At 40.7% G+C, this 26,309-nt stretch overlaps 2 protein-coding genes across 2 annotated transcripts; both read right to left on the bottom strand.

The window, feature by feature from the left end:
- Nucleotides 1-299: 299 nt before the first annotated feature.
- LOC136993580 (breakpoint cluster region protein-like) lies at nucleotides 300-1,853 on the bottom strand. Its single transcript, XM_067307332.1, has one exon. It carries the CDS (start codon nucleotides 1,851-1,853, stop codon nucleotides 300-302), a length of 1,554 nt encoding a protein of 517 aa, XP_067163433.1.
- A 5,080-nt stretch (nucleotides 1,854-6,933) lies between these two features.
- RAB36 (RAB36, member RAS oncogene family) lies at nucleotides 6,934-23,097 on the bottom strand. The gene is made up of 11 exons (XM_013944824.2): nucleotides 23,037-23,097; nucleotides 22,170-22,258; nucleotides 20,919-21,007; nucleotides 18,254-18,319; nucleotides 17,105-17,206; nucleotides 15,348-15,412; nucleotides 14,683-14,734; nucleotides 13,167-13,248; nucleotides 10,274-10,364; nucleotides 9,619-9,738; nucleotides 6,934-9,395 (listed from the first exon to the last, which is right to left on the bottom strand). The coding sequence occupies exons 2-11, from the start codon at nucleotides 22,236-22,238 to the stop codon at nucleotides 9,331-9,333; spliced, it is 801 nt and encodes a 266-aa protein (XP_013800278.1). The 5' UTR covers nucleotides 22,239-22,258; nucleotides 23,037-23,097; the 3' UTR covers nucleotides 6,934-9,330.
- Between the last annotated feature and the right edge of the window lie 3,212 nt (nucleotides 23,098-26,309).

The following is a 26,309-nucleotide window of genomic DNA, read 5'->3' as shown; positions in this document are numbered from 1 at the left end:
CCTCCTTTTACCTTGTACGCATGGAAACTTTCGAGAACTGATTTATGGGGGATTCAGTTGATCCCTTCCAAAAAAAAAAAAAAAAAGTCCTGAGTCAATCCTTCTGGGAATCAAATCCATGTTTCTAAAATGCAATCTGAGGTATATTTCTGCAGGAACTTCCTTGAACTGGACAACTACAAGATAAGCACAAGTTTTTCACATTAAACAGTTCCCCCTTGGGCAATTCACCCAGGATCACCCAGAAAGTCTCTCCTGTTCATTTCCATGGTGCTATTTCCCGCTCCATACATGAAAAACTAAACAAAAAGCTGATTAAATAAGAGGTACACACCTGTATCCCCATGGAAACAGCTATCCTGGTGACATCTCCCAGAAGGCAAATCACCATCATTTGGCCAGATCTGTCCTGTTTTTCGTACGCCCACAATAGTAGCCTCAGACACAATGACTTGCTGCTGCTGCCGGTGCCGTTTTTGAGACTGGGGGGTTGGTGGACTGCTACTGTCGAAGGATTGCTGGGAGTTCTGGGAGGGAGAACGACTTTTATCCCGATACAGGCGGTAAGTGGTGGGGCTGGGGGAGACATGGCTGGACTGCCCTGAAGAGAAGTCTTCCTCACTGGAGGTAAGGTTCTCATTGGAGCTACAATCAGGAGTATATCCTCCTCCAATATCTTCAAAACTCCTGGGGGAATAAGATCTCCTAGGCCAAGTGAGATGCTTTTCCTGATCAGTTGTGCTCTGATTTCGCAGGATCGGTCCTTTCCCTTCTCCTTCCCCCATCATTCCACCAACATAGATACTTTGATAGGGTTGAAAGTCTATGGGCTGCCAAGGTGGGCGGTTGCTGCCATTGGCATTAATCAGATTATCTTTGAGAAACCTGGGGTTCAGTTCAGCATCCTCATATTCTCCATCATAGCCAAAGCTGCTCTCCGAGGCTCTTCCCCTGTAAGTGGGCCTCTGGAACTCACTAAAGCTGGGTACCATGTTAGAAGGGAGAGAGTGCAAAGACTTTTTGCGTTCCATTTGCATGGCTTGGCTACCAAGGGAGCTTATTTTATCAGAAACGTCTTTATCATTGACCTTCACTAGACCCTTCTCATGATGATACTCCATGTTCACATAAAAGGGCTTTTCAACAACATCCTTGTTATCTCCAGAAGAATGTGAATTAACCTTTTTAATCCTCTCAAAATTGGACCTTAGGGCTGCCACACTCGTGGTATTCCCTCTGTCCTTAGAAAGCAGTTCAAATGATCCCTCCTTCTCAGCAGATCCCACCAGCCTGCGGGTGGAAGCTGATCTATGTTTTGAAGGAGATCCATCTGTATCACAGCGATTCTCCATATCTTCTGCAACTCTTTTCAGTTTCTCCTCACCGTAATACTTACACCTGTCCTGCTCTCCCTCTCCATGATGGGGGCTGTCCAGGGGCGACAGGTCTGACCCATCACTCTGGGTAGAGAGCTTCCGTAGAGAGGGTATCCTGGGTTTGAACTTTTCCTCCCCATGGTGTGACTTGCTTTTTTCGTATTCATCTTGGTCAGCAGATTGGTGATGATGCAGGTCTTGGATCTGCTGCTCTGCACCCCCTTCAGGCAACTGAGAAACACGTTTAAAACCCCATCTCTGTCTATCATAGCTTTTCTTCTCCTTTGCCAGAAGAGTCTGCAGGTAAATCATGCGGAACCTCTCCTTGTTAACCTCCATCTCCAGTCTCCGGATAGATGCTTTGCACATCTCTAGCTCCTGTTCAATGTCTCCCACAGATTTCAGCTCCATTTTGGGAGGCTCAGAGTCTGCAAATTGTGCTTTCCAAGCCTCCACAAACCCCACAGGGTCCACCATTTTGCATACAGGAGTAAGTAAGTATGGAATAAGGGAAGCTGGAGAGAGAGAGGTGGAGAGAATAAACCAACCGGATCTCACATGTAGAAGCACAAACAGCTCCGGCAGGGTCAACTCAGCGCGTCTCTTTCACGGTCCATGCAGGGAAACTGGGAGGTAAACGCCAGTCCTCGGAGCAGTCTCTCCCCCCGGCTCCTCCGGCCCTGGCCGGCCCAGCCCCCGGCCGCTCGCTACTCGCCCCCCGGCATGACCGATCCTTTGCTCGCGAACAACGACGCTCCCAGCGCGGCGCCCCGAGCGCTTCGGGGGGGCGGACAAAGGAGCGCGCCGGGCGCGGGGGGGAGGCGAATCTCGCCCCCGCCCACCCACCCACCTCCTGCCGCCGCCGGCCGGGCACGGTCCTCGGTGCAGCCGCGCTCGGGCGCCTCGCTCCGTCCTCCCCTCGCCAGCCCCCGTGTTGCGCTTTCTCTTTCTCTCTCCTCCTTTCCCCTGCCCCTTTCCCTGTCTCCTCCTCCCGGCTATTGTGCTGCCCGCCGGGCGCACACGCTCCGGCGCAGCCCCCGCTACCCCTCGGTGCCCGAGCGCCGCGCGGCCCCGCGGGAGCCCCCCGGGCGCGGCGGCGGCGGCTGGCGGCGCGGCGGCGGCTGCCCGCGGCTGCCCATCTCGCGGCGCGGCGCGGCTCTGGCGGCGGCGCCCCGAATCGCAGCGCTGCGGAAGGGGAGGAGAGGGAAGGAGCCGGCGCGGCGACTGACACGGCGCTGGGGCCTCTTAAAGGGGCAGCGGGGCCGGCGGCGCTGCGCGGGGCGGGCGGGCCGGGCCGCGCCGGGCGCTGCGAGGCGGCTGCCGGGCAGACAAAGGCGCCGCGCGGCGAGCGCCGGTGCGTCGCGGCCGCTCCCGCCTGCGCCCCGGGCCCGGGCGCCTCGGCGGCCGGCGGCGCCTATGGCCGAGCGCGGAGGAGACCACGCTGCGCGCAGCCTCCCGCAGCACGGAGGTGCCCGCTCCGCTCCAGGCGCCCAGCCCCTGCCAGGCTCCGCGGCCGCCCCTGGGTTGGGAGCGACGCTCCCACGCAAGCACTGCTCGCTCGCCCCTTCTCCGCTCACACCTGCGCCCCAGGTGTGCAGCGCGGTCTGGCGCTGGGGCCTGGCACTCGCTCCACCTCCCTGCGCGGGCAGCTGTGCCCAGAAATGCCAGGCTGGGTTGCTGAGCTGGGCAAGCGGTGCTCAGGAACCACCGTGATACTGACGACAAAGTCCGCTCTGCTCAGCTGTTAGTGTCCCTTCCGTCCTGTCGGCTATCCTAGCGGCAGCAGCTCTGGGTCCGGGCTTGTGGACGATGTAAGCAGAAGCCCAGCCCGAGTTTTCTTCCTTCTGGAATCCCGGTACATGACTTTGCCTAGGCCCTATAGCCTATCCGTGCTCTAATTCAACCCTTGGAAACGTGATAATAAGTTCACCTGGAATTCCAACCTGCCCATTAGGACAAGGGAAGCAGCATCAATATGTACCTCTCGAATCCCTCATAAACCTGCTTCTTTCGTGTCTGAGGTGGGACATACCATCAAAGCGAGGTATATATTTTCTGGTATATGTTACTAGAAAAGATAGTAAGATACTGTCCCAGCAATAACTAATATAATTCCTTGAGTCTATAGGATCTCAAAAGCTTAAGTGTTTTTAAATTCTAGGATGAAAAGCACAAGTCCATAGGAGTAGGAGTAGTCTTACCTTCCAAATGTGTAATGCTTCATAATCCATTAAAGCATTTTCCTCTTCAAGCTTTCTCATGCCAGATATAAAATATTTTTCAAGTATTTTCAGACATATTACAAAGGCTAATCTTGCAGTCAGTTTTGCATAGTAGATTCCGCTTGCTGTTCATTTCCTGGTTTTAACCTCTTTTCCTGCACTTGTTTCCTCAGCTTTTAACACATACAGGGCATTGACTGATCTATCTGGAAAACATATTATAATCCAAATAAAAATAAAAGCTATGTATTCATTAAATACCTCTATAAATCTTTCAAGAAATCTCAGTCTTTCACAGAGAAAAAGTAAATGGCTTTTCATTACTGATGCTGTTATTTTTTTTTGCCTGTGTGCCAGTTTGAACAATGAAATTGTGACATGTATCTCTAGTAATGTGGGGTTTAAGACTGTACTAGTGTGATTATAATAATGATAGATATATCACTGGGATATGTTTTGAATATGTACATCACTTTTAATCAAATCTCAAAGTTTTGATTCCTTTTTATTTCTAGCAAAGGCTTTTTTTCCCCCTGTTTGGGCTCACTTTTCTCACATCCGTGCCCTTTTTGGAGGCAGCAAGAATTCTGATGAGCCAGAGGATGGATTTCTGTGTGCACATTTAACTTGGATGAATAATACTATTAAACAATCGTACCCTCTGTATCTATTGAGGTACTACAGCATCAGAAATCCCAGTGGGCATTGAATGAGTCTCTGAACTTCTGCTGATACTTTATGCATTCAGTAGAGTATTATTTTAACAGCATATAAAATGTCATTAAGGCTATGGTGGTAGATCTGCGAGTCGAGACTGAGAATGTCGTGATGAAGGGCTAAACTCCAGCCAGAGCACCCAGCACACCCCTCTGCCGGCCTCCCAGGGACTGCAAAGCCCTTCCCAGCTGCAGGAGAAATAGTATTTCAGTGACCATGGAGCTCCCTCTTGTGGGAGAGAAGAGCCAGTCTTCTCAGCCTTAAAAGCCCTGGCTGGAGCTGACAGTTATGAACTGTTTCTTCAGCATGCTCTCACACGAGAGAATCAGTAGGAGTTTTGTGGAAATAATTTGGAAGCACAAAAGCAGAGTCTTTTTAAAGAGAAATAAAACATGATTTCTGATCCATCTGCAGCTGAAACTAAGAAGCCATATTTCTGCAGCACAAGGCAGCATTCTGTAGTAGAGTTTGACAAGGCCAGATAACCTTCAGAGGTCCCTCCCAACCTAAACTCTTCTGCGATCCCAGGAAAGCAGGAACCCCCTCTTAGGACTCATTGTAACTCGCATCTTCAGCGGATGACAGAGAGAGGCGTTTATAGCATTCACTCACCAGTGGGTTATATTGCACTCCCTGGAATAAGCTTTGACTATCGGTGAAAGCCTGAAAAGACACAGAACTGGGACAGGTCTACTCAGGGAGAATGAACTCTGCTTGTAGCTCAGTGAGAAGAGCCTGAACTGGGAACCAACAGGAGAGAGCTGATTTCATGACCTACAAGAATATAAAAAGTAATATTCTAAGTGTCAACTAATCAGTCAAAAGACAGAAGCATCACTAAAAAAGAAAGGCTTTTATAGTACAAATTAATTTCACCTGCCAGTTGACTGTTTCTTAAATGGCTTTTGATCCATTACCAGGTGTTTTGTTCCGTGAGATATACATACTTATTTAAATAGGAACTCATTAGCACATTAGCTTCTACTTATTAAGACAGAAAACAGCATAACATTACTACTTCTTTTGGGAGATTATTTTGGGAGATTGCCCTTTAACTTTGCTCAGAGTATCTCTGAATTTTACCCTCTCCAATTTCTCAGCAGCAAATTCCCCAAGGAGGCTGGCAATGAAACTGTTGCCATGAGTACTGGGAGGGCTTCACCAACTGGCATGAAAATTGTGTTTTAGCCAATCTATGTCTAGATTTAGTACAGTTATTCTGACATCGTTTTCACAATATTAAGGCTTCTTCATAGCAAATGAAGTGGCTGACAGAATGGCTAAACATGCACAAATAAAACATACAGCAGATAGATATAAACATTTAAGAACTTGCAAATTAATAGTATGTTTACCTTTCTACCAAAGTTAGAGTCTTTCCTTTGTGCTTTCCTAAGTAATTCATCAATTGTAACATGATCTAAGATTCATTTTATAGACAATCAATTATTAATACTGAGCTTTTTGCTGGGGAAGTCTCAGTGGGGCTTAAAAAATAAAGCCTCGCAGCATCCATCATAGACTGGATGGAGTCGGGCCATTTCCAAGTGATAGTTACTGCCCGACAGGCTTTTTTATGCCATTGCTTTTATGCATGCAGTTTTTGGAACTACAAAAGGTACAAACCAGTAATGACATCAAGCAATGTACTGAATTGTATATGTTAACAGAAAATAAAGACAACTGCTTCCTTCAAAGTTTAAGATTCCCCATATATAGAAAGGGAACTGCCTTTCCTGCAACATCTGGCATTCTAGCAGTTTACAACTGCTAGAGTTTGTAAAAGTTGTAAAAAAAGTTTTCTCCTCTGATGTGTTCGAGGTGTGCCCAAAGTGCATGACAAGGCATCAGCTTATGTCCAAGAAATATGCATGCAAGGAAAATTTGGGCTGAAGTCCAGACTCAGGCCTATTCATCACAGGTAGTACAGGCACAGCCTTGAAGCCTGATTTAAGAATAATTTCTTCCTACAATAAATTAAGTCTTTAATTTCACCTAGGAAAAGAATCGGGAAAAAAGGGATGAAAACAAGATACAAAATTCTGAGTTTCAAATTGCTTCAGAAATAAAGTTTTCCTTATGAGAAATAAAGCCCTTATTCAAAAAATCAGAACGACTACCTTCATGAGCTTCCGTTTATCTAGCTACAAACTGAGGTTAGCAGTACTCATCTGCAGCACAGTAGTCAGCAGTGCTTATATGGTTCCACCATGCTTGTAAAATTGCTTCTGAAAAGCATTATACAAACGCAAAATGTTTTATACATGTACACGATACGCTGCAGTAGAGTGAACCATCTTTTCTACTCACTCATTCAAACTCAGCAAACACAAAGAGCACGGCTATGCTGCCCACTCAGTGGAAAGCATGGTACAAGGGGAGTGTATGTTCGTCATCCTTGTGAAACAGATTTGAGATGAACAAATACACAGAACATCATAAGGTCAAAACATTACACATAACTCCTTACATACCCACACATATTCATCTTCTCCACCAAATGCTACATTTGTGTCTTTGCCAACAGAATTAGCACAATTGCCAAAGAGAAGATTGTCCGATAAAGAAAGACACAGAGTTCCTAAGAAGATCTGTATTCATTATAGTCTATGAAGCTGTTCAAATTTGCATTGTAAGTCAAAAGAAAATAAAAGTAATAAAAAGAATGTTTAAAGCATCATTTCCCCACTTTTTTTCTATTTCTGATTAAACGATTTGGGGGAAGAAATTGGCTGAGAATCTAGAACATTTTCAGGATGATATGTAGATTTATTAACAAATGTCTGTGACCTTTTTTTTTTTTTTCTCAGCAGCTCAAATCTGACAGGTCTTCTTATAATCAGCTCTCCAGATACTGAGGTTTCTGTAATGCTTGAATGAACATCTGAAGAAACTGGTAACTTATAACTGTACAGAGGTTTTCTTCTTTCTGTCCATTTAAAATAGCTGCAGTATGCAATTTAGAGCATTATAAAAGATGTTCCACTCTTGTTTATGCCAGCATAACAAATAATGCTGGATTTCAGTTTTAGAACTATAGAGTTATAAACTGCTGATGTAAAGACTCTAAAGAGGCAGTCTTTATGTTGTCCCACTTTGATTCTTTTGGTAACTCTTTCATTTAATCAGAGTGTTTATAGTAATTTTGAACGGCCATAAATTTGTATGGTTTAGTGCAAGTGGAAGATTTACAGTCCCATTTACTTTTAGAGGAATACCACCAACTAGGCACTCAGAACTGAATAGTAAAAGTCAGTGAGATAACACTCATTTTATTTCCCTCTGTCTGATTCTTCCAGTATTTTCTTTCCACTTCTTTTGTACTTTTGCAGTTGAAATTTAATTATCAAAATCAATTATACTAACATGGTCTCACAAATACTGATCATATATTTATTACAGTAATTTCTGGCAATGTCATTTGCCATTCAGCAGGTATGACTTTTAAAACAGCAGTGTCTTCTGTCATCACTCACTGTTGCCCAAATAGCAGAAGAGTGATGTAAAGCTGTTTTACTTATATGAAATTCAATGGTACTAAGAGCTAAACTCTCTCCATTAAACAATGATTGTAATTTCTAAAGAACTATACAAGGTCATGTCAAAAGATACTTGAGCAGGCAAAATTGGGGCAATGGTTTTTTTGACCCAGCCAGCATACTAAGTTGCAGCGGTACGTCCAGACAGCAGGTTCTACAATAAACATTCAGTAACAACATCTTCATATGGCAAATCCATTAGGGTTTAACAAGCATATGTGCCTGCTTTGGAGAACTCCATCTTTTCCTATCCCTCTAAAGCCACACACACTTTTAAAACTTTTCACAAAATAGCAAAACTATTTCTCTACTATTATTGTTTCCATTAAGGTGTGGAGCAAATTGCTCCCAGCATCAAGTTACCAAATGATCGTGTCCAGTAAGAGCAGATAAAGCGACTACTACTTTAGCAACAATATTGAATTTAACCTTACCAGCTCAGAGTTCCTACCACAGATAGGCATGAACAAGTTTATGACCGAGACTGTAGCATGGCTCCAGAATCATGTTACATTCTACTACAAACAAAAAATGTAGTTAGAATGAGATGTCAATAATTATTCTCAGCAACAAGCTAGAACTGCAGTGTAGACAAGCTTCATGAACATTAAAGTATAGAGGAGGATTCTGTATCCTCCTTGGAAAATGAAATACATGAAGTTTAATTCTTCTCTGCCATGCACTTATGTGACCATTATTTCTTATTCAGGAGACCAGAAAACAATAGCATTCCTATCCGGTAGCATCTTACATACTTCCACCTACCTACATTAAAAAAAAAAGACTCTAACCTTCAAAATATTAGACAACAAAGTTCATATCTGGACTTCTTGCAAGCCTGGAAATATTTGAATACTGGGCTCTGATTTTCAAGTGGAAAAGGCAAAAAGATCCCAGATTTTTCCTGGATGGAGGAATCACTATGAAAACTGTGCTGTCTGCACTTCTGTGGCTCCCAAAGCTGTTCTTTATTAAAAAACAATTCTTTTGCAACAATCTTAATATATTTGGAGAGCCTAAAAGCAATTCAGAGTAACTTTATGCAATGGTCTGATCTTGTTTTTAAAAGGCAAAAACCTATGGATGGCAGCCTTTACTCTGACCTGCCATTTGTTTTCTGCTCCCATATGAATTGCACTTCACTATCCAAGATTTCTAGTGAATTATCCAAAAACAGCACACTAAGATTACAGAACTTTTACTGCAAGTGTATCTAGCAGACAGGTGAACACAAGGCACTGGCAATGTCTTCTTGCATTAAGACAAGGATGTCATGTTTCCACTGTATAAAGAAAAGTTTATGTAACAATTGCACCATCCAGCACAAGTGAGCCTACAGCAGCAAGAGTCTCAGAAAGAAAGTTTGGATCAGTTTTTCCTCCCTCATTTCCAACTTTCTATTTTGGTTTGAGAGCTTTCATTGTTGCAGGTGTGCTGTGCTGGGGTACACAGAACTGTGGCACTTGCAGAAGTCAGTTAGCAGCAACTCAGGCTGGCTTGAGTATTGCCTTCAGGGATTTCCATCAAGTTCTTTTCCAGTTCTGTAGAAACCAAGAAGTTATAATATTAATTCACGAGAAATGACACCATAAGGTAACGAAAATGAGATGCAGCCCCAGGCACTCCTACTTGCTAGAACTGAGGCAGACACTGAAGTAAATCAGGTTGCAGGTGGATGAGACAGGCTTTGGTGCTCAAGAAACCTCCCCGATCCTTCAAACTGTAAACAAGGAAAATGTACACAAGAAGCAAAACTTTACATACTGATGAGGTTTCCTGCCCCAATTTGGGCCATGCGCCCACTGGTCTTCTCCAGCTCCTTTATCATGGATTGTTCAAAAGCCAAAGCAGCAACTCGGGAGAAGAATTCTTTGACATTTTCCCCTAGGAAACAGGACAAAAATTATATGTTTTTACAACTGCACATCAATGCATGATCAAACAAACAAGCACAGCTGTGGACAGACCACTGCTCAATACTGACAAGTCCCCAACAATCTCCCTTCCTTTCTGATCACTGCCGTGAAAATGTCTCATTTCCTTACTCTGGAATATTGTACACTGTATCCAATCCATTATTCCTAGTCAACAACAGAGAGAATTCAGTTTGTGGCACAAGCTTTTTTTATTCCTGATGTGAGTAGCAGTGCACACACATGGTTTTGTACAACTATCCACAAAATAAACATGCTGAGACATGGCACAGCAGCTAAAGTACTCCTTTCTGTAAACATGACAGTGCAAGCATACATACAGATGGTCAAATAAAAAAAAGAATCATTAATAAACCTAAAGTTTCAAAATGCAACAAAAATAAACCTGCATTCTTGGAACTGGGGAAGGGGGAACTTTAACCTCTCTCCTGCCTTAACATGAGCTCTAGGGTTACACTATTCTTACATCCTTTGCAGTAACTTACCTGTTTTGGCTGAGACTGACCAGTATTCTGCCTGCATCTCATTGGCAAAGCGGATGGCATCTAGCTCTGTCCTTTCACACACAGCATCTGACTGAGTAAACAACAAGGAATAACTTTAACATAAGAACTGTATCTGGCCCGGTAATAATACAGAAGTATTGTCAGCACCTATACTATGAGCTTCCAGTTTTCACGGTGGCCTTTCTCGCCTTGCCTTGGAGCTTGTGCAATAAGACATGCATTAAGACAGGACCAGTGAAAAAAACATCCAAATATTTGGAAGAGAAAGTACTTATTATGTCTTTTAAAATACAAGCCTCCATTTGTCTTTCACAGCATTGAAACAAAAAAAACAACAAACAGGGGTGACCATAGTATCTAACTATACAATGTGGTAGAGAGCTATAAAGACACAGCCCCATTACTGATCTTTAAACTTTTGTCACTGTATCATTCTCAGCAGAAGAGTTACAGGACCAGGTAATCACAGTGGTTCTTTGGGCTCAGTCTTTCTTGTCTCTGTCTCAGTTCTTTTTCTAATTCACCTATTTTTACCATGTTGTAACAAAACGGCCTTCCCCCTTTTTACTTTTTTTGCTCTTTCTTATATCTTCTTGTTTTTTTAAGACTAAGATTTCTCCCCCCTTAATGGATTTTGCTTTTTTGCACCTTTATCTTTAGGTCTTTTTCCCTCCTGTTTGTTTTCTGTGATCAATCATTTCAGTATCTTGCTATTTGGTTTCAGTTTCCAGCCCTTTTATAATGGGTGGCATCTGTCCTGTTTGTTTGCACAGATTTCTGTGTATTGTTATATTTTTTTATTAAAATGGCAACAGCTGGGTAGCAGAGAAAGTAAAGCTGTCCTTTTTCTTTCTCCTGGCTGCTGTAGCCTAGTCAGAGGAACCCACTAAAGAGAAGGGATGTTCCTCCCCAAAAGCAACTGAATATACTCCCCCGGAGCAACTTAATATACTCAGATGTAGTCTCTGGAGTGCCATCTGGTTTAGAAAGCAGAACTGGAGACTGGGTGACTCCAGGAATAAGCAGGGAACACAGAAACAGCCAAGTTTCAAAGGTGACAGAAAGACACTTTTCCCAGGGGGGCAGACAGAAGAGAATTAAAATAGACGCAGCAAAAGAAGCCATCAAAAGTTTCTGGACTGAGAACAAATCTGAAGAAAAGGACCCACTGTGCAAGAAAAGCAAGAAGCTTTGTTTACAATCCATTTTAATCTGTCTCATTCCGAGTTTTCTTTTTATATACAGGGTTTCTTTATATATTTGTTCTAATAACAAATTGTTTGATATTTTCTAACAGTCATGAAGAACAGCTTTGAAAGCCCTCTTGGTGTTCATGGTAGATTCACTTTAAGGAAGGGATGCAAGCAATGTCTTAAAGTTCTGATGAGACCAAGGTCCTGTCGTATTTTGTTCAATAAAGTCCTAAGTAGTTTCATTCCAGCAAATAATTTTTCAGACACTCTAATATTATGAAATCATCTGCTGCTGTTGAAAGTTTAAAATGCCCACATGTCTTTCTGGATCTGGTGAATTCAATGGAAGTATTTAATTCTAAATGTATAACTATTTATGCAAGTACGTGAAGAATCAAGATCTCAGTCAGATTCCCACAGAAGCAGACTCCCAAAGTCAAGAGTTTCTTGATACTACAAAACTGTTGGCTGGCACACTGACTGTTACTCATCACACAGGTGAATAGCAGACAACTTCTTATAGCAGTAACATCAGGGATTTGCAGGTACCAAGCAAAGTCATAAGCCCTTGATGTCTATGGACTTCTGATTTTTAATGCAATTATCTTTCTAATTTTTAATGTATATATCTATATGAAGTTCCTCAATTCTAATTCCCATTATACCTTTTTTCCCAGATGTAAAGTTAATGCCTCTTTAGGCTCTCATACTGATGCAGCGTCTATAAACCATTTTATGAGATGGAGACAGGGTGAGAGAGAATATAATTCACCAGAAATTTGCTTTTGTCTTACACCTATGTTTCTGAACTTTTCCAGTTTAAGTATTATGTTAATGTACATAGTAATATGCTTCCCTAGCAGCACGTGTTGATTACAATGTCTTACCATGGGGAACCTCTGCACAATTGAGAGGAATTCTAAAAGTCAGGAAAGGATGACGTAACAGCAAGATGAGAAGCAGAGTGAATTCAGCTTGAAAGATACTTTCTTCACACTGACGTAATACCTAGAAACCACTATCCTTAGCTTTACTCTTGCCTTCCTTCCAGTTAAAAGTGTCATCATTCTGAAACCAGAATCTAGCCTAGGAAAAGGAATTCTAGCTGAGACAAGATTTCTTATCTGTGCCCTCAGAGGTCTCACCTATTTCACTTTTTCTCCAACTCAGAAAAAGCAATAGAAGCAACAGTCAAAGTATTCAGGACAACTGATAGACATGCAGCTTTCTGGGATGTTTTTTTCAGTGAAAAATAGAAAGGTTAAAGGCCAAAGAGCATAAAAGATACCACAGGCAGCAGCTGAAAAAATATAACTAAACAATATAGGAAGCATGCTTGTTTTGGAATCTTTGAAAATTAAGTAGTGATAGCTAGAGAAAGACAAACACAAGAAAAAAAATTATGTGGGGAAAGTGCATCATCTCCTCCTCTTCTTGGGAAAATGGAGTCACATTCAATAAGTAAGATTTTTTAATTATTATTTATTTTTTTATTTTAGAAAATGCTTTCTTAAATTGGTTCCAAGTTTGTTGTCCTCTTTATCTGTGATCTTCTTTCTTTTGATTTAGGTTTTTCCCTCAAGGTTTCTGTCCTGACAACATGGTCTATAACTTCTAAGCGAAATCACTTAAGGAATTAGGGGAAATTAGATTTTCTCAGTTGCATTTGATCTACTTACCACCAAATCTTTTTTTGTTCCAACCAGAAAGATGAAGCTGGAATCTGGCTCATTCTCCCTCAATGCATCTTCCAGCCATTGTCTGAAATGCAGAAGAAAGAGATGAGAATCAGTCAGAGGGACTAAGGGATATAGGAGAAAGAGACAGATAATAGGGTCACAAGAAAAGTGAGAGGATGAGCTTATTAGTATATCAAAGGTCTTTTCTTCTATACAGAAAGAGACCGCAAGCTATTCCAACTCCTTTGAATACCTGCCGTCCACTAATGAAAAGTTCAGTCAAACATGTCCACCATACAGTGCAAACTCAACAATGATTTTAGCACCCAGAGATGGTATTTATCAGTATAAGGGTGGGGCCAAATCAGTTTTGATTGATAGAGATAAGGAATAAGAAAACAAGAAGCAGAGGAAAAAATATGAATGACACAGCAGATTAGATAAGAAAGGGAATACAGAGTGAAATAATCTATTCAGCAAGATTATAAAACAGCTCCCTGTCAAGGCTGCCTGATTCTTGTCTCATAAGCTTTTATATTTTTGTTGCTCTGGCAATCAAGTTGCTCTTGAGTCATCTAGTACCAGTCAAAGAGGGAAGGGTGGTGTGGGAATCAGGTTCACAGCCTTCAATTATTTTCAGCCAAGCAGAGACACTAATATATATATTATTTTACAAAGACCTATGCTAATGAGCTAAGCATCACAGCAGTACTCTAAGGAAATACTCTAATACACTTTTAGATCAGAATACAGGTTGTAGAGAAACATGCACCTGCATTACAGTCATAACAGTATGTTAGAAATATATTAGCTCTAAGTGACAGTCTGGAGACAACTGTGTGGAACGTAGATTGGTTTTATAGCCTTCACTGAAAGCAGAGCAAGCTTATTCGTACCAGTTAATGTGCTACTGTAACCAAACCATTACATACATCTGGACTGGTAAGTCTAATTATGTCTTCATTAAATATATTTTCAGTTTTTCATCCTTGCTCCTCTTTTTAACAGCCTATGACCCAGCAGTATCTGCAGAAACTTGAGAAAGAAAATAATATCGGGCTAGCACTGCACCTAGAAAATGGGAAACTCTTGAGACATTATGCATGAGATTTATCTCATCAACTTCAGCATCTGCATTAGATGTCAGCCTGTTACTCTACTCATAGCAAATGGAGAAAAATGGATACTTTTAGAGTGCACTTCATCTTTTTTTACCTGTCTAGTTTTGGAACAATCCAACTCTAATGAAAGTGTCTTTTTCTCCTCACTGACTATAAAGGAAGTCAAGGGGGAGTGGTTCAAATTTATGCTTTCCATTTGTTCAGAAAAATCCTGCTCTAAATAATCCAAACAAGCAACTATGTCAGCCTTCATTTCTTAGCTCAATAAAAAACACACTCACCATCTACCTAGTTCTCTACCAGGCAACTCCAAACTCCTAAAGCAACGAGGCTATCTAAGGCAACTAAACCTCCCGCAAAAGCGTTAAGGGCTAAGCCAAAATCCAGAAACTTACTTTGTGTGATCCAAAGTCTGGATATCAGCCAGATCAAACACTGTTATTATAACTGCAATAAAAGACAACACAGAAAAAAGTAATTAAGTTAGAAAGTGTATCAGATGTCTCTCCAATTCAAGGCACCCTGTTCAACAGGGAGAATGATTAAATATAAAGTGTAACAACATATTTAAACCAGAGGAGACATAAGACCACTTACTTGCTCACTTTCCTTTCTTCTCTAGCAGCCAGCAAAACTGCAGTCCACAGTCTTCAACTTTATTTGGTCTTTACCTGTATTACAGTCTAGAGCATTCATGCTCCTTTTATTCTGGGACCACTTTAATTGCTGCAAAAATTCTCTTTTCTCAAAGGGATTGTCAAAGGTACCCACTTCTCCTAACTTCAACAAGAAACTTACCCAAATCCAAATTCTCTTTCCCCTAGATCCGACTGCCAATTTTTATCTCTGCCTTGTCAGAACATTCAAAGCTTGTAGGTGTGACAATCTATCTATAGATAGATATATCTGTGAGTTTTTTGGTCCCTTTTTCCCTGTGATAATAGAGAATCTTTTACACCACACTATATCTACAGGTACCTTGCCAGAGCCATATATAGGTGCATGTATTGCATGTTTTTTTATAAAGTCACAGCCAGGATCAAATTAATATTGTTCTCACCCTCTGCTCCTCGGTAGTAAGCAGATGCAATGCACTTGAACTTTTCCTGACCTGCTGTGTCCCATCTGTGCAATGGCAAAAAGAGAAATTTCAGGTTAATGAAACCCAGTGTAACCTGAGTAAACATGCTAATGAAGCAACAGACTGGTACAAGTTGGAGAAGAATGCGATACCAGAGATGTGTTACCATCTGGAACATGTTATTCATTAACTACTGATAGAAATACAATAAAGCTCTATTATTTAATGAAGACTTTTTAACCTTGTTTTTATCCTTTTTCACACCAGTCATTTTGGAGACTGTTCTTGAAGAGTCAGTTCAAATATATGTACTCTGCATGGTAATATCCTTTTCTTAAAACATTTCAAAACTCATTTATGTCATTTGCATTTATTTCTAGGGCAATCTAATTTTGAAAATGTATTTTCTGTGCTAATACTAGCTAAATTACATATTAGCCCCTACTAGGGTCTTGCAACTGCTTGATACAATACATGTCCATGCACTACAAATTACAGACTTACAGCTTAGTCCACCAGGTACTAATGGCACCACTCAAGTTTCAAGAAATTGCTTCTTATTAATGAGCATGACATACTGTTCTGTCAGCTACTGGCAATACTGCAGAGGTTTGGGATTTTTTTTATAGCACAGTATCACCAGTCACTGACGCCTCAAATTTATCTTGTATGGAAACCTCTCAGCAAAAGGGGGCACTAGCATTTACCATTTAGTAACGTTCTACACAGCCACTGAAGATTCTGCAGATAATCCAAATCAAACTTAAGTAGCCCATGAACCTTATTGCATCGATTGGCAATGCACTAGCGTATCAGTCTAGATTTTTAAAGGCACTCAAGTTCCAAAAAGATGAAGATAGTGCCTGGTAAAATTTTCAAAAATGCAATGGCACTGAAATCAGTGGGAAATGGATGTCTAGGTATTTTTCAACAAATCCCACTATCTATCCATTTACATCTTTAGGCAATGACATCTCAGTGAAAATGTGTTCCTAAATGAAAAGGTTTCAATATTCTTGCACTAAATTACTTCACCCAATGCATCTTATCTCTGCTCTAGATCACGCACCATAGCATAGAAGATTGGATAATGCCTTCTGCAGAACGCTGCTAGACACTGGAAATAACAAAGGACATCTTTCAGAAGAGCCACACCATGCTAGAGAAAGTGAGGACTCCCAATAGCCTCATTTAAAAAACCCTGAAAATCCCAAAGATTCTAGGTTCAAATTCTAACAAAAGCACTTGAGTCTTTCTATGATTTGGGGAAAGTTTAGTCCCTGATTAGGTGATGCCAAAATCACTGCATACCTTGACATTGATTTCAATGGCTGCAGGAATAAATCCCCTAGTAGAGCCAAGTTCTATGCTCATCTATGCCTACTAAATCCAAATGACAGGATGGTGTAAGGGTAGCACTGGACAAAATTTGTTGCAAATGCTGCCACCTCTTTTTCAAGAAACTTCAGTAAAAAAAAGGCAGAACTCCACTGAAATGGGGCAAGACGTTCGAGATGAACTTTTATTGATAAAATTATAGCATTTTCTAAGGATGAAAGATTCAAGAGAATAATTTTTTTTTACTAAAACTACAAGTCCGGGTGCAGAAACTGTTTTTCAGATCACATTATGCTATGTGGAATTTTAAAAAATCTTGATCCCACCAGAGTGTGCAGCAATTCACCTCTGCTCATAGTGTACTCTGCCTGACACTTAGCCACCATGGTTCAACTTACATCTGGAGATTGTATGGTACTCCAACTATTTCAAAACGTTCAATTTCAAAATCCACTCCAATGGTTGCCTTGTAGTCTCGGTCAAAATTATCTTTACAAAATCTGCAATGAAAAAAATGGGGTAAAATACTAGCAACACGCAGCTATAAATAACTGCAGCAAGAGTACTACATAGGGCAAATTGTAAAGAAAAGAATTAACTGTGGATTGGCTATATAGCGCAGATGCACATATAAAAACACTAAGAAAGGAAATAACAAAAATGACATACTGTGTAGCACAAACTAGAAAGCATACATCCAGCAAGCTCTCAGGATGAGATGAGAACCAGAATAAAATATTTTTGGACTGCCAAGGAAACTACAGTATCTTACAGTTTTAGTCTAAGGGACTTAATTAATGAGATTAAAAATTTTCCCAAAACTACTTAACAACTTGGAAGAAATAATTGAAAATGCAAACATAGACAGAAAGTTGTCAGACTGATCACAAGCTACAGAAATTCAATGTTCTATCCACTGGAATTAGATACAAAAAGCTTAAGAGCTGATTTTAGCATCTGGGGAAGAATAAAATAATTGTTCTTTAAGGCATTCTGCCATTTAACTGCCTCATTTTATAAGCTATGGAAAAACATGAGCTTTTTGTACAATCTTGCAGCTATAGAAATGAGTCCAGGTACCTGCACCGGGATGACCTAGAAAATACTTCAGTGAACAATTCTCCTAATGAGGCTAAAAACATAAAACACCAAATCAGACCCTGGAGAGGTTTTTTTGCTCCTTCTGATTAATTGTATAGCCTTTAGAACGGTTTTCTTAAGGAAACACTGAATCATCTAAAATTTGACCAGATAAAAATACTTCAGAATATAACATATGCTGCCCAGAAGACCTGACCAAAGTGACTGAGCATGACTTTCTGTGATGGCATGCAGAATATGTTTCATACTGTAGACTTTGTCTTCTATTTAATAACAAAACCATGTTTCAAAACAGAAACTATAAGTTCCCATCACGAATGGAGAAGAATGAAAACATTCTAAACATTTAGATTCGGTTCAGAATACTGAAAGCCTTACTACAATGACTGATACACTTCCAAACCGAGAAAGAGCAGAATCGAACCATCTGCTGAGATATACCGTACCTGTTGATGAGGCTGGTTTTCCCAACATACAGGTCTCCTACTACAACCACCTTGGATAGCTTCAGCCTGTAATAAACGTTTCAAACCTTTAAATATTTTTAGTAGCAATTTCAATATTCTCACCATAAAAATGATGATTTAGATCCTTAAACTTCAAGTGATTGTGAGCACATGTATCTGCAACTCCAGTCTACCTAAATGCCACCGTGCTACAGGATCAGGATCTTAAATTGTAAGAAAGAAAAAGAATGTCGCAAAAAAATCATCTCTGGGGCAGAAATAGTCCTCTTCTTTGTATGTTTTTTTCTTAAATATAAGCCAGTGGGGCAGAAGCTCCCTTCTATTAAAAATACTTTGACTGTGAGAATACACATTTGGGAGTTTGCACATATGGCCGTACAGTATCTGCATCATTATCAGCCCTTTAAAGAGTGCAAGCTTAGATCCTTCTGCCATTGAAATTAATCAAAAGTTTCTCATTGACTTTAATAGTACAGAATCAAGTTCTATGTGCATGAACAAGAAATAGCTGACAATAAAATAATCTACAATGATATTTGTCTCTGGGGAGGGGGAAAACCTAACCAAACCACACCACACCACAGTGCTTAGAGCCAATACATTTCCTGACTATCTGGAATAATATTAATCTGAAACTGGCTTCATGCAAATAATCCTCTTTGTTCTGGGTCCTCCCACAGAAAGCAGCAGATGGGCTTTAGGTGACTCAGTCTGCATTCTTAAAATTGAAATGCAGTGTATCGTTTAGGAGATAGAGATGGATAAGTGAATGTAACTGTATTTGCTCACCTAAACTTGAATTGACATCTCTTGTGCACATGCTACAATAATGGCTTAAGAGGTTTAACATTCTTTTGTATTAAGGAATAGCTTTTTAAACAATGGCATTAATCTTCTGTTGAATGCTACCTCTGGTTATATCAGGCTTCTGTGGCATGCTGTTTGCAAATTATCTATTCTAAATAGTCCCAGTCTTGATTGGAAAGCTGCATGACTAATATCTCAGGAAGAGGAAAGCGTGTACTGTGCTACACATGGTGGACACAGGCCCCTGTGCTGCTGACATGTCTCTGCCTGAATAACTGGTACTGATAGGATACTGAGTAAAATCCTTAAGGGAAATGCAAAAAAGGAAGTGATGGTTTAGGTGTGTATGTTCCACTAATTCTTATTGGGAAAAAAACTCCCTAGATTAGGCAATTTAACACATTGATCAAGACCAAGATCTCAGACTATCTTTCCAAATGACATCAAGAAATATTCTGTTACTTGGGATAACAGAATAGGAAGATGATGGTTATTCCCAACAAGTTTTACACTTACTGTACCAAACAGTTGTCTGTCTGTCCATCCATTCTTCCCCCACCCCAAATAATAATCATATCTTGACATAATAATATCTGGAGAGCAGTGACAGGAAAGGGGGTTAATTTTAAAATGTAAAGCTTTTTAGCTATACTATATGACCAGATTAAATGAACTGGGGAGATGGTTTACTCTGAAAAGAACAAATACATCTCAGTTATGGTGGGGAAAAATGTTTTGGTTCAGTGAAGCATATTTTGCCAGCAGAAATGTCCTGACACTTGTAACAAATTTACAGGAAAGACAGTGACTGTGCTGCTAAAAAACAAATCATTGATGCCTCTCAGGGAGCCATATTTTGGCTCCTATTTTTTAGCAAGACTCACTAATGAAACGAATAAAGAGTTCTGTCTAAAGATGGATATCATGACAAGTCTCATGGTAATTAACAACTCTAGATTTAAACAAATAGTGAGCTAATTGTCAGTATTCATAGTAGCTTTATTTTATGAAAGATCTTTCACACTGAAACACAGAAGTATTTATTACTAAAACATACAGCTATTTATTTTAACTGAATAGGGATAATTTCTAACACAGTTTAGCTTTCTTGTCTTGCTTCAGCAATTAAATCAGTACAAGTAACAATTCTGGGAGAGGGATGACATGAAAAACAACTTAAGGAATATTAGAAAGGCAAAAAACAAAAAATTGATTTGTATTTTTCAATGCTATATATTTACTCCAGAATTTTGCTCCAGCTTTAAGGAAACATTTAGGACAGCATGTATACTTTTAAAAGATAAAGCTGGATTCCTATATACTTCAAATGACTTAAAAGTAGAACTAATACACATTTGCATCAGTGAAATCTTTTCCCTTCCTCCCCTCAGTCTTTATTAACTACTAATTTGGCATACTCAGTAGGTACTGATATCAATGGAGAATACAAGGCTACCTCTACCCTATTCCTTATATTTGTTCTTGTCATACTGACTTGGATTGGCAAAATTCAACACTAATTTTAAGCAATCAGTTCATCTTTCAAACTAAGAATTTAGCTATTTGTTGCTAAACAACTCCTGTATTTTTTCAATTCTACTTATGCCACCAGAAAAAGTATCTTTGGAACTTGTGGGAAGAAGGGGCACCTTAGCCATCTATTGTCAAACAGGACAGAGAACTGCCATGTGCATGGGCTTAGTTCCCTTGAAACACACTGTAGTGAGGAAGATGAGTAATGAGGATAAGCCTAGGAAGGAAGCAGGCTATAAAGAAGAGTTTAAAATATTTACTTCAATGCATACTTTATTTGTATTTATTTATTTAACAAACCTACCCGACTGTTCCAGTACTCCGCTGACAGGCAGCTCTGACCTGTGCGTGGAAGTGTTCTTTGAACTGCAGGCAGGCCTCAGGTGTGTACCACTGAAGACAGGAGAGAACAGCGACTAAGATAAACCGTGTGATATGATAAAACAACTCTGCAAGGAGTCCAACCAGCATGAAAAAATAGATAAGAAGATTAATTCAAAGAGCTTCTCAAGCACAGGGATACCCTGGCTTAAGAAAACAGATAGCCTGGGTTAGAAGGCAGTCAAGATGCCTCATGGGCACATTCAATAAATATTCCTTCAGACAGTAAATATATTCTCCACTGTTTGACCACTTTTTGGAGTGTCAACATCCTACCCCTAGCTAAAGTTCCACTGCCAAACACATTTGTTTGTCATTCTGTACAATAATATGAAGTACCTTAAATTATCCCAGTAATATAGCACAAAACAAAAACCCGTATTTGGGAACATGCAACCAACATGTCATTCTTACTAGGAAGTCTGCTGGATCTCTTGTGTAAAGCACTGTTTCTATTATTGTTTTTTAATTAGGTGTTGGTTAAAAAAGAGGAAAATATGTTTTAGCTTATATTTGCCTAAAATAACTGGGGTAATTTTCTTAAAAACAAAATATGGAGCTGAGATCAACATGAAAAAATATTAACTCCCTTAAAGGGGACTTTTGAACAACTGAAAAATGGAATGGTAGTTCTTTGTCCTTCTCTGTTCTTAACTCTCCTATTATACTTCAAGTACAAAACTCTTTGGGGACAGGAATGACCTTTTCTATCTGTATTTTTACAGTGCCTACTGCATTTGACCTAAACACACACACACAGAAAAAGGAAACTGCCTCATACTCTTTAACCAAAAAAATCTACAGAGATCTAATTAGTTTTTCTGCATATTAAATATCTGCAATGGTTCTCATTTCCCCTCAGTGTAGTAACTGTCTAAGCACAGCAATTATCAATGTTTGGCTGAAAGAACAAGGTAGGGATTAGAAGACAATGCTCATACGGCAAAAATTACTTTCTGCGGATGTTGAAGAAAGAAGTCAGGCTTATTATTAAAGATATCAGCATTGAATGGGAAAAGGAAGTCCCATTCATCTGTGAAAGAAATCATTAAACAATTTTTAATTTTAGCAACAAACAACAATTTTACATTAAATGAAAATACTATTGCACATGGGAAGAAGCCCCAAATGGCAGGTGCTACATATCCTGACCACAGGGATAAAGAACGCTTACCTTGGGAAACTGGGAGATTATTCTGTCCCTACTCACTGGGGGAACCAAATGCATTAGGCTGGACTTCATTCTTCAAATTGAATTCAATCCTACCAAACAGGAAATGTGTAAAGAGATACGTAACAATCAGGAATCATCTCAATGCAGGGGAAATATTATAAAACACACACACACACACACACACACACACAAAACCCCACTGACAGCCCTTATGGACTTATCATCTTTATTTCCCTTCCGGTACAGCTAATAGTTCTTTTATTTTACTTTGTAATAAAAAAAACCCAAAACTGTTTCTTATGTAAAAGGGGCCACTTCAGTGTGTATAGCTGTAGTAACAAATGTAGTAGCTTTCTGAAACTACAAAGCACCACATCTCATTTCATGCAAGGGCAGAGACTTCCTCACTTAATTCCACAGAAGTTCTTGTAGTTTACCCCTTAAAGGATCTTGCAACATTTAATTTTAAAATCTTGCTCACTGTTTAAAATGTGCCTGCACAAAGCATGTTAATAAATATGACGGGATACCACATTTGGTCATAAGAGAAAAGAAGGAACGATGATGAAGTTGTCACATTTCTTGGCACAACATCAAACTTTCATCCAAGATCAGCTCAAACAGAATGAAGTAAATAGACAGTCTGACTTGAAAGAAGGAGACTGTTCATACGGAAAAAAAAAAATCACAAATACATGAAGATATCCCACTTTCCCACTTGAGACTCATCAATTTGATTATGCAATGAAACCTCGTGGGTTGTTGGGGGAGGGGACCCATAATGAGGTACCAAGTCCTTACTGGCATTCAAAAGAATGTTTCTAATAAGAACACTCATCATGCAGCAAAGCGTAAGGAAGGACTCACCGTGCAGCAGCTGATGCAGCAGATTCCCAGCTACACAAGCAGCTCTGCCTGCTGCTGCGTGGCCATAGAAACGGGTTTGCAACAGTTCCCTTCCTCCCCTTCTCTCAAAGATTAGGAAGGCGGAGTTGGAATGGAGTAACTTAACTACACGTAGACTCCTAGCTTTAAAAGAACATACTGGTTTTAATGGCTGTTCAGATTCCTTTGATCAGAAATTGCTCCTCAGTAAGCTCAGTGGTCTCCTAATCCTGCCTAAGAAAATAGTTCCGTCTACTTCAAAGGTAGTTGTATATATGCATGCAGAGAGCAGGATCGGCCCAGCAGACAAGGAACTAATGGAGTAGGGAATTGCTATCATGATAATATTAAATATACTAGCAATTATAAAGAAACTCACAAGGGATTTTTTTCATTTCAACTTGACTTCATCTCAACTTCAGTCAGGGTGCACATACCACAAATGAGCCATTTTGAATTACAGAAATGTCTTTCTAGTCATTAATAATCTTGCTTTCTAACATCCCAAACACTAAAAGCAAAGAATAAGAAATCACAGAGCTCTGCTGCATTGCCAAAGTGTTGTTAATCAACTCATTAGTTTAGACTACATGCCCTCATCCCTATTTTTCCTGTGTTTTAGATTAATTGTAATCTAGTATGCTGAAAGATTCTGCTATTTTGTTTCACTAAGACTTAAACTTCTGAATTAAAAAAAAAAAAAGGAAAAAAAGAAAAGAAAATGGAGGCTCTCTCATTCTAATGGCCATATTTCCTTCATGTTGGAACAGGCTTGGAGCTCCTACCATCCAGGAGACAAACCTCTCCCATTCCTGCAGCAGACTAAAAATGTTAAAGGACAAACTAGTGTGGACAAATAATTTTAAAAAATGCATAAGGTTATAATGAAAAACCTGCAGTTGTGTTTCACAACCACACAAAATGAATACTGCTCAACAGAATTGTTAGTCCACTACTTAAAATTAATGTTTTATTCTCTTTTTTGGGGATTACTTTTAAATCACTTCAGGCACTCATGTGAACACAACCATACTGAAAAACAAACAAGAATTCAGATTGCAGCTGATGTGTTATTCAGCAGAGAAGGTGGCATTACAGTATTTTACTATATGCCTAGTTCTATTTATAATGCTACTTGTGACAGTATAAAACACGAGAAATCTAGATCTTTTTATGCTGTACTACCCACCTTTTCGGCAAGTTTGAATGGTTTTAAAACAATGTTAATGTCTTAAAATAATAGTTCTGAAAAGAAAAAGAAAAACCCTGCCAACTGGTAACAGTTTCACAGTGTAATTTGCTTTCTCCACCCTCCCCTAGTTCTGGATCAACACATCCTAAGCATGTAAACATCTGTCATGTGTACATAGGCTGACTCACTGCTTGTCTCCTAGAGCTCTTTCACAAATTAAGCTGCAAAAAATCAATTCACCAGTCTCAATGAATGCAAAGTACAGTAGGGACCAAGGTAACCAAACAGAAACGTTTTTAAATAGAAGGGCAATTTACTAACATCTAGTGTATTTAACCTAAATCTCTCTGTGTGTGTCTCTCTCTCACACGCACACACACACGCAATCATATTCCAAGTTGTCAAATCAACAGATTGGCTGCTCAGTTAGTGGAAAGGGTCAATCATTTAAGAAATACATAGATGCTAAAAATAGTGGGAATGATCCGTACTGAGATCCACGTTTTCTTTTCTTACAGAGTTGAAGGGGACTCAGGCACCACAGAGGACTGGGAATATACTGTCTCCATGGCACCATCCCCCTGCTTACATCAATGTTGCAGGAACAGTATTGTCAACAGATTCTGTGGATAGATAAAGGTTTTGAGGAATACATTCAGAAGCTGCACGTAAAATAAGTTAATATCATGGCTACTAACCGAGATCAGTATTCAAAGCTATAGGTGAAGGACAAGACAGACCAACTCCTGCCAAAAGGATGAGAGCAGAGTCACCACTGAAGGACAACAGAAGTATCCCGTTTTCTCCTACCGCTTCTACACTGAGAAAAGTTCACATTCCTATTGAAATAGGAGGAGGCTTTACAAGTGTATATTTCGTGAAAGTCTAATTCATTACAATAACCTCTACTTTAAATAATGTTTAAAATGCTACAGAAAATAAATGCTTTTCTGAAAATACTTTTAAAAGCAGCAATCTTTCTTTTATGGATTTTGATGCCCAACAAACCAGAATCTATTCCTGTGTTTTATTTTAATCTGGTTGATCTGATTGACTTCGGCTTTGTAAAATCCCAATTAAGAACTTTGATTATTATAATTGTTACTCAAACATAATGAAAAAATATCTCAGCGATTTCTGTATTTGCACAGAGAAGTGAAATAACCCCTTTCACAGCAGAAGCCATTCGAAATCGCTTTTTCCTGATTCCAGATCACATCAGACAATCCGGAGCACCCTGAGGCTGGGCCGTCAGCACTGCAATACCATACCCTCCTGTGCGCAGGACTATACTTTTTAAAGGGGTCGTACAGAAAAAGCGTGGCCAGATCTTGAATATAGTTAGGAGAGACTACCCCAATGTGAACGGAGGCCATTCCAGCTCTTTATAGTGAGACTCGGGAGAGACTAGGCAAACTGGGCCCAAAGCTGCTCAGCTCCCAGCCGCCCGGCTACCCCGCGGCCGGCTCGCTATCTGCACGCTGCCTGCCTTCTTGGGCGCCCCGGATGTCCCTTAGCAACCGCCGCCGTGAAATGTCTGCACAAAGGAAGAGGGGAGGAGAACCTCGCTCCTCGCTTTCGGGAGAAAAGGGCTCAGGCTGCCGCCACACCGCAGCCCCCGGCCGGCGCTTCCCCCCCCCCCCTCCGCTCCCGTCCCCTCCCGGAGGCCCCGCCTCAGCCCAACGGCCCGAGCCCGCCACCACAGCGCTCCGACCGCGCGCCAAGCCCCACGCCAGCAGCGGCCGCGCTTCCAATTCACCAACTACGCCGTTGACGCTACTCCCGCTCAGCGGCCCCTGGCGAAGGCGTTGGTTACGCTGTTGACGGAAGGCGGGAGCCAGTGGAGGGAAAGGAGCGCTTGGCGGCGCAGTTTTTATTCACGGAGCGGGGCGTACGCAAGGAGCTGGTTGCTGTGGCGACCGGAGCACGCGAGCGCGACAGGCGTCGGCCGAGGTGGAGGGGGCCGCGGAGCGGGAAGCGGGGCGGGCTGGGGCGGCGCCATGCCGCTGGGACGGGGCGCCCCTCTCTAGGCTCTTCGGGGTGTTTTCAAGAGAGAAACGCAG

The sequence above is a fragment of the Apteryx mantelli genome, chromosome 17 (assembly GCF_036417845.1).
Source record: "Apteryx mantelli isolate bAptMan1 chromosome 17, bAptMan1.hap1, whole genome shotgun sequence".
NCBI lineage: Eukaryota > Metazoa > Chordata > Aves > Apterygiformes > Apterygidae > Apteryx > Apteryx mantelli.
Note: the sequence above shows the minus strand (reverse complement) of the source record. Positions and strands in the feature narration are given on the sequence as shown.